This window comes from Centruroides sculpturatus, unplaced genomic scaffold (assembly GCF_000671375.1).
Source record: "Centruroides sculpturatus isolate CEXI.00-Female unplaced genomic scaffold, Cexi_2.0 scaffold141, whole genome shotgun sequence".
Taxonomy (NCBI): Eukaryota; Metazoa; Arthropoda; class Arachnida; order Scorpiones; family Buthidae; genus Centruroides; species Centruroides sculpturatus.
Genome location: NW_019384430.1, coordinates 715,125 through 724,239, shown reverse-complemented (window position 1 = coordinate 724,239; position 9,115 = coordinate 715,125). Strand labels below are relative to the sequence as shown.

The following is a 9,115-nucleotide window of genomic DNA, read 5'->3' as shown; positions in this document are numbered from 1 at the left end:
TTTATTAAAGTATTTTGTTATGTTATTACTCATTATTAGTTTAATTGATTTAATTAGCATAACGTACAAATCTGTTACATGTAAGTTTAATTTTGTTTAAATAGATGGCTGAAGTAAATACTTATTTAAAATGTATGTAAGATTAATTAATTTTTATTTTTATTGTAAGAAAAAATTATTCGTTTAAAATGTATTCGTTATTTATCTAAATGCTTCATCAACGTAGCGCAATTATAACAGTACAATGGCTTTAATTCGGGATAAACAACTCACCATGGCTACTGAATAAAACCACTGAACAATAGTAGTTGTTCGCGGGTTCACATCTAACCAACAGTTTTCTACGTAATATTTTCCTGTCTTTCTTCACGTGTCTAACACCCAAGGGCCGGTTTTCTGTAGAAAGTTTATTGGAAAATGCTTTAATCGTTTAGCCTAGCAGTGAGGCGCGAATCACGTCGACTGCCAGTGTTCAAGGGGGATTTTTACATTTTTACACCACAACTTACATATACTCTATGATTTGCGACTGACTGCACAATTTGGCAAACTCTTGGCCTACGTTTGGAAACATTTGAACTGTCCTAAATGCAATGAAATATATATCACAAAGATGATAAAACATCTACTAATTTCCAATTTGAATAAATTTTACATTTATTTATCGAAATTTTCATATTAAATCTTCGAAAAAGGTTGTACTGTTTCATTTATAATATTTTATTTTTATGTTTTCAGGAAATTCTCAAATTATATTTTTTATAATTATACAAAACCATACTGTTCTCATTTAAGTTCGTTTTTTCTTGGATTTTTCTTTGGATATTTTTTATCAGAGAAACAAGAAATGAAATTGAAAAAAGTAAGTATTTATTAATACTTCATAACATACTGTCTTCTCTTAGGAATTTTCATCTATTAATAAAATTAACAAAGATTGCTTACATTCAAGTAAATTATGATTAATTCGAAATGAATGTTCGGCATATTTAAAACAGATTAAGACTAAATACTCTTTACTTATAGAGGACTTCTTAAACCAAACAGTTTTGTCCTTTAAAATTTCATTTAATTCTTCTAATCGCGTCTGTTTCAGAATTTCCAAACTCGAATTTGTTAATATCTACGAATTTTTAAAATTGTAGGAAATAAATTTTATGTTACTGTTATTATAGTTTTAACATAACTGTTTACATAAGAATACTACTCATATTTTAAGTTTTTCAGTAATTAAATCGAATACAATTACAACTTCAGCAAGTAATTTTATTTCAAATTTCAGGTTACAGAAATATTTTGTTGGATCGGCAGCATTATATTAATGACAGTAGTAATATTCGGATTGCACGGGTGCTTAAAGGACACTTCTCCAAATGAAATTATATTGTACTTACATCAAATATTATCTCCGTTTGCGTGGACAATATCTACAGCATGGATATGCATTGCATGTGTTACTGGACATGGAGGTTGGTAGAATTCATTTCGTAATTAAATTAACTGAATACGTCATTTCTGCAATTTATGTTTTTGTCGCAAACGAATGAAGCGTTTTTCAAACAATTATAAAAAGTTAATTGTATTTATAACAAATTTGCCGATTTAAAATGTTTTGATATTTTTTAGTCTATATATACTTCGTTTGTAAACATACGAAAATTCCACACAGTTGAATCTTCGTATGTTTTCCAACGAAGAGATTGATCTCAGCATACAGAAATGGTCACCTTATTCAAATATAGTTTATTATGCAATATTATGCAACCAAGAACGTCTTAATAATAAAAAATTATGTACGTTTTTATATATGTATTGAAAATGTTAGAGATTGAGATAGTAAACACTTAAATACAAGCAGCACTAAACATTTAGAATATGAATACATGTGTAATAAATTACTATATATGTTTATATCTTATATTTTCTTGAAAAACTCGAAACTAGTTAAACAGTAAACAATAAGAGTACAGTAGAGCGTCGTTTATCCGAATCAATTGGGCACTGGGGTTCTTCGGATAACTTATTTTTCGGATAACCAATTATGTACGAAAAAATATATTAATTTATTCCATCTTGACATTTTTCTCCGTTGCGTGTCGCTTCGCGTTGAATTTTCGTCGATGTTAAGCCTAACGAAGACTATTGTATCGTTAAAAATTATTTTTTTATTTTGTACAAACAAAATAAATATATTGAAAAATATAAAAACAATAAAAAATTATACTTTAGAAGTTTATTTAGTATCAAAAACGTAAAATATTTGAGTAGCCGAAGACATAGCCAAAGATTACAACGCCACAGCACTGGCAAAAGTTTAAATTTGTCGACTGGAATTCCTTCGGATAACCGACGTTTCGGATAACCTGACCTTCGGATAAACGACGCTCTACTGTAGTTCTGAAAAATGAATCACTTTCTAATTGCTTTTTTTACATTTTTAAAACATGAAATTTAACTAATTTTCTGTAGAGTTCTGACTTATCAAAATGTTCGTAATTGTTACCAGTGTTTCAGTATTATGTACGCAAATTACACATATTTTATGAGTTAATTATTGTTTCAGTTATTCTTGGTTTAATTCTACCTCTGATGTATTAAAAGACACGGATAAAGCAGCCAGCCAGTATGTAGACGATTCGCCCCCTGTGTAGGCCACGAAAAATACGAATTGTAAAGTCTCGTTTTTTTCTCCAGATCAATTTATAAACGTGATAATCTTCCAGCGTTTAGAAACTTTCAAGTCACAGACATAGAATTAACAATAAAAATTCAAACCAAGGAAGAAAAGAAAAAAGAGAATAATTTAAATTATAAAATACAAGTCATCTTCACGCTCATACCCCAACAAGGATGAGCAGCAGAATGACAGTCTTGACAACCTTGCAAATCATCAAGGATGACAATCTTACAAATCGTCGTACTTTCTCACACTTTCCTGTTCATAAACACCTCATTTTTCAGTCATACTTATGCCTAGCTAACTTACATTATCTTTCTGACTCAAAATTGTCATAAAGTTTTATTTAAAAGTTATAAATTCATTGCAGTACTGATGAAAAGTATTTCCTTTCATTTCCAAACTGTTATTCGCTACAATTTTTTTTACTCTTCTAGTATTTTGCGTGTTTTATGTAAATTAAAGTCTCATATCCAAAACTTTAAAAATATCCAACTTAATAACTAATTATATCATTTATAAAAGTATTTCTAAATATTCATGTTTGGTTTTTTTTTTCGTAGGTATTGTCAATCGATTTTTCTCGTTAAAAGTTTTTCGTATGTTGGACCGTTTGATAATTTGGATCTATTTGCTGAACGTTCCTGTCATAATTTTCATTTGTGGTCAACTAAGAAAACCTGTTTCTTTTACGATGATAAATATTGTAAGTATGATATTATTTGCTGGTGTTTTAAAAGCATATTGTTTGCCCGGATTTCATAAAATGAAAAATAATGAAACAACTAGAAAACTCAAAAACTTAACACAAAAACTGAACAGTAGAGAGAGAGGAAAACGTAAAAGTTATCAAAGCTGCTTGATTTCTGATCTTTCTAGAAACATACTTAACATTGCCATAAAGATAAACACACAAAAAATGTGTTGTCGTCATTGCTAGTCTCAAAAACTGAATCTTACTATTTACCATCAATAAACATTTTCTGTTAACTTCCCCACAGTGAGGACTATTGGTTATTTTTCCCCCCACAAAATTAAATATTTTTAATAAAAATACATTGTAAGATCTTTTTAGCTGTTTGTTTTTTTTATATTGCTGTGTATATATTGTGTACTTGGACTTTATTTATTAATAGGACTTATTATACCGGTTAAGTTTCTGATTAGCAATAAGAGGGAATCTTAGATAAAAGTCAAAACAAAATATCAGGTGAAAATAAAAATATTTTGTACTGAAGTTGACTAAGACTTTGTCTTATTGCTAATTAAAAACTTCACCAGTATAACGAGCAATTATTTATTGTATCATCATCACAATGTCGGGCTGCAATTTTAATTATATTTTCTAGTTTATGTAATTCATGCTTTCCAACTCAAATTAGTAGTGTTTTACTTCTGCACATCACTCTTTACCTGTTAGCAACAGTATAATGCTAGTCATCTATTAACTCCTTTCTGGGGAAAAGTCTTGAATTGATATCACGTGACTTCTTTTCTACAATGAAAGTTCTTATATTGTCAGTTAGGGCCTTCGTTTCATAAAGTGTCCATATTCGTTTTGACTTTCATTTATTTAACTTCGCTTTCGAGATTAAAAAAATGACAGGCTGAAAAGAATGGAAATTTATAGGATTACAATGTTTTCAAATTGCAGCCCAATAATTTCAAGTAATAAACAGAGTCTAAGTAGACAATATTTACAGAAATACATTCTAAGCATTTAATATATTCAAAAACAAAAGTAAAAACCTGGTACGCCACACAAGCTTTCCATAATCTTGCCCATAACTTTCGTACCCCTCCTAACTACTGAGGAAAATATATATTTGGATATGTGTCTTTTGGTCATGCAATAATTTTTTTTTATATTATCTTATAACTGTTTTATAACTCCAGTAAATGAATTGCTTAACTTTCTCGTCTACATCTAAAAGTGCCTGTATGGAGCAGTCTGTTACGATATTTTACTTAATTTTTTTTTTAATTATTTTTAATTATAAAATAGTAAGAAGCTTAATTTTAAAAGTAGGAAATGGATTTTATAAAAAATTGTAAATGTTAATAACGAATACACGTTCGATCCTAATCGAGATATGGCACACAATACTCATTTATCTCCCCACTCCTTCGATCTTTAATTAAGCACCAAAATTTAACAGAAACAATCTCCCTACTATAGATCCCTACTTGCATTTCAGAAATGTTTTAGAAAAACACAGGACTTATTAAGGCTTCAAATAGGGTAAACAAAATCGTGCCACAACACACACTAAAATCCATACTTATTGAAAACTCCCCGGAAAGTCTTTCCATTTCTTTACGTTTCAATGGACATTTCATAACGTGCCCTGAGTTCAAACATATTAAAATCTTGGGTCTCACTTTTTGACCGATGCCATATTTCTCCTCCCCTGTTATATTTAACACAGCCGGGAACATAACAACAAAATATGTCACTGAAGAATTTCCGTAATACAAATTCAATGATAGTAAAGTTTTATTTATCTGCAAATTTTATTGTATGTAATCAAGATTTAGAAGAGAAAATCAGATGTAAGTTTAAAATATAAATAGCCTATATACAAAAATTACCAAATTACGAGTAAACCGGATTACTGAGAATACATAGTTTAATTAATTAAAATTAATAAACGTGTTGTTTGTAATATAACGCCGCTGGAAAATATTTTAAAATATAGAGTCTTAATTAAATATTCTATAGTTATCAATTATAATTGTACTTTTTCTTTTTGCAGTGGATGATGTTTTCGTATGTCATGGCTGTGACATTGATCGCCTCGATTTTAATGTATGCATTTATCGAAACTCCATTGAATTATCTTCTTCAGAAAACGTTTGATTTCTGTACATTTAAAAAAAGTAATACAGAAGAAGAGTACAAAATGGATACTTTGCCTGAAAGTCAACAAGCAAACATCAAATTGTAAACTAAAAATAATAGTCTAATGGTTAGAGTAGACACGTTTTACCTAATTGAATAGTCATGATATACAGGTCATTAAGCGAATTTTATGAAATATTTCACTGTTGAATCATTTCAACGATATTATATACATGTAAACCCTGAGAAGAGAATTGTTTAAAATATAAAGAAGAAACAATATAAAGAGAAACAGGAAATAATAATTATTAATTTCCGATATTATCCCATTAGAGAATTTCATTTCATTACAGAATAATCAATAATGTTTATGAAAATTTCATCTATCCATAGTAAATGCTAATTAGAAATCGATCGCTAATTGTATATTTAACTAGAAGCATTCCTGATTATTAAATTAATATGTAAGTTTGTTTTATTAAAAGCATCCTGTATATGAAATGATTTTCTGACAGACAGTACAAAGTCTGTCAGTTAGTGGATTCATTCCATCATATACGACGTAAGAAGTCGGTATTCAAATGCAGTACCATGGATTTAGATTTAAAATGGGTTTTTTTAAGCAAAAATAAATTTAATATTATATCGGAAGTAATTATTAATATTAAGCCCTATTTTTGCCATCGAAGAAAATTTCTTGAGAAGTTTCTTGAACTATACAATGAATGCCGCGTGCAAATACACCGGTTTAATGCAGTGTTCAGCAAAGTATCAAGTGCATGCTATTGTTTTGTTATCACAATGTTTTGTGTTATATTTTACAATTTGCTATATTTCACGCACGATACTAAACAATTTCTACTTACGCTTACTGGATTAATAATTATTGTGTTTATAACGACGCTGTTTTCTCTGATAGCGGCGAATCTTGCATTGTCGGTAAGCTTTATTTTATTTCGGATTATTATAGTTTTAGGTGTTAGGTTTAATAAATATAATAATAAAGAATAATGGTTATACTTGTTTAAAGTGCAACGATAACGCGACCGAATACTTTAATAAAAGTATAAGATATAAACTGAAAGAAAAAAAGTAGTGAATATCCGCAGAAATGAATATTTGTAATTTTTCAAGAATTTAAATTAATGATTTTAGTGAGATATAAATGATGTTCTCTGGCAGGAACATTATTATACAATCATTTTTCAAATATTAATTATTCTGAAAGTTATTTTATTATATTTCTGAACAATAAAAAGATGTTATTTACTTCTATTGAGGTTTCGGCAGGCCATAATAGACCTGAACGAACCACAATATAATTCTATGTAAAATTCATAATTCTTTGATATACGTATTAAATATAAACACTAGAATTATAACAATTATAAATCTATAAAATAAAAAAATATTATTCTCTAATGTCCGATATTCCTTATGGTAATAAGGATAATCGGACATCAGAGAATAAAATTTCAACCGATTAATAGTAAAAATTGCTTAATAAACTGAAAATTCCGTACCTTAACAATGTCGACCTTCAACCACAAATATTTAACTGCCTCAAAGTCTTTAACATAATCCTATACCTGCAGAATTTTAGAAATTTTCAACAAAAGACACAGGAGTTATTAAGCTTCAATGTGGATGAGAAAACTCATGCCCATACGTACATACATACACAAACGTACAAACATCTATACATACAGAAAAATTTCCCAAGTTTATTTATTTATTTATGTTTTTATTTCGACATTTTAAAATGACAAGTTTAAAATGTGAAAATCTGAGGGGATCATTTTTTAACTGATCGCCATACTTTCATTCTGTTACGTATAGCAGCCAGGAAGTAATACCTATTTACTTTGGTTTATAAATTTTAGTAAGAATAATTGTCCTATAAATTAATCATATTAAGATTTTACTTTTAGAATATGGTATATATTTACGGAAATTTAAAGAACATGTCGCGATTAAAATAATGAAATGTCATAGGAATAAAAGTATAGTGTTAAGCGACGATTGATACTGTGATTTATGTAAAATACTGACAGAAATCAATTCTGTCGCAGAGAACACCACGTGTAAGTTTATTTGTTTTTAAATTTTATATGTTTAACAACTGTAAATTGAAAACTTTTTTATTATCTATAGATAATAAAAGAAGAGGGATCAGTACGAATTCCGATTCGAAATGCTTTCAAATAAAAGATCTGTAAATTATCATTGTTTTCTGAGTAGTTCCTGACTTCTGGTGAATGTCGAATTGGAATGACATAAAAAATAAATAAGCTACATTTATTATTTTTCCTTTATTTATAGAAATAAACATCTATAATACAATATAAATATTTGTCTATAAATCCATTTTTAGTGGTTACAAAACAGTTGATTGGTTAATTAAATTAATAGATTTTAGTCACAATACAGTAATATTGGTAAAATAATATATGACTAGAAGCATTACTTATTTGACCCAGGCGAAGATTCTGATGACATCGAAGTCGGGATTCTTCACATTTTCAGGTCGATGAATTAAAGAGAACTTCTTTATGACACCTCAAAGTATTTACTTACAATAGATTTTTATTACTGTATTATTCCTTGTAAATTATATTTGAGAGTAAATTCTCGAATAAGATTTCACTCGAACATTTTGATTTCAAAACAGATCTTTTATAAAATGAAATTCTTTGATTTTCAATTACAGAAGGCGCAATTCGATTTACGGACATTCAAAAATGTTCGCTTGCAACTGTAATTTAGAAAGAACCATGGGCGTAGCCAGCAAGGGGCATGGGTGGGCACGCCCCCCAGTTAACCTGGTGCCCTCCCCAGAAAATCACAGCCGATAAAGTGTTGAGCCAATTTGCAAAAAGAAATAAAAAGTTGAAGCTAATTTAATTGGGGGTAGCGTACCGCGGCTCGAAATTAATCCCTGAATATTGGACTGAACTGCAAATAATTGGTTGAAAGGATCAGTGATAATTCTCTACAACCTGACAATGTGAAGTTATATACGGATCGGGTCCGGAGCTCTTAACACCTCACATTGCCAATTTGGAAACTTCAGAACTTTAAATTCGAATTAATTTCTGGAAGTTTTGAGTAAATATTACTTGGAGCAGGACTTTTATATATATGTGGGGACCCAAACGGGGTCCGAAAGCAGGCCATTAACGACTTTTTGAATGAGTCAAGTTTCGTAGTGCAAAAGAGCGAACTTAAAGATCGGATTTAAACAATGAACCTTTTGTCTTGTTAAAAGATTTTAAACAATAGAGTAAAGTTGAGGAAAACGAGGTTGGAGAGGAGTCGTGTTCCGACGCGACGTTGACCTCTCCCGCGCCCTTCCTGGAGTTTCGAATTGTCACCATGTGACGAGGAGAGACCAATGGAGAGGCGACCGCGGTGGAAAAATTGATAAAACCGCGTTTTCGGGAACTTTACGGAGTCTTGGGTTTTGGTGTGTAGTGCTCAACTGTCGGGATTTGGTGCTCCCGACCGAGACGCGAGACGCAACGAAGGCTCTTCCGACGACCTAGGAACTGGTTTCGCCAACCCGTCCACTCTAGGATCGCCGAGGTCACGTCCAG

At 30.0% G+C, this 9,115-nt stretch overlaps 1 protein-coding gene across 1 annotated transcript; it reads left to right on the top strand.

The window, feature by feature from the left end:
* Positions 1-745: 745 nt before the first annotated feature.
* LOC111619698 (nose resistant to fluoxetine protein 6-like) lies at positions 746-5,810 on the top strand. Its single transcript, XM_023361469.1, has 4 exons — positions 746-862; positions 1,283-1,469; positions 3,241-3,383; positions 5,434-5,810. Exons 1-4 carry the CDS (start codon positions 848-850, stop codon positions 5,623-5,625), a joined length of 537 nt encoding a protein of 178 aa, XP_023217237.1. The 5' UTR covers positions 746-847; the 3' UTR covers positions 5,626-5,810.
* The last annotated feature ends 3,305 nt before the right edge of the window (positions 5,811-9,115 follow it).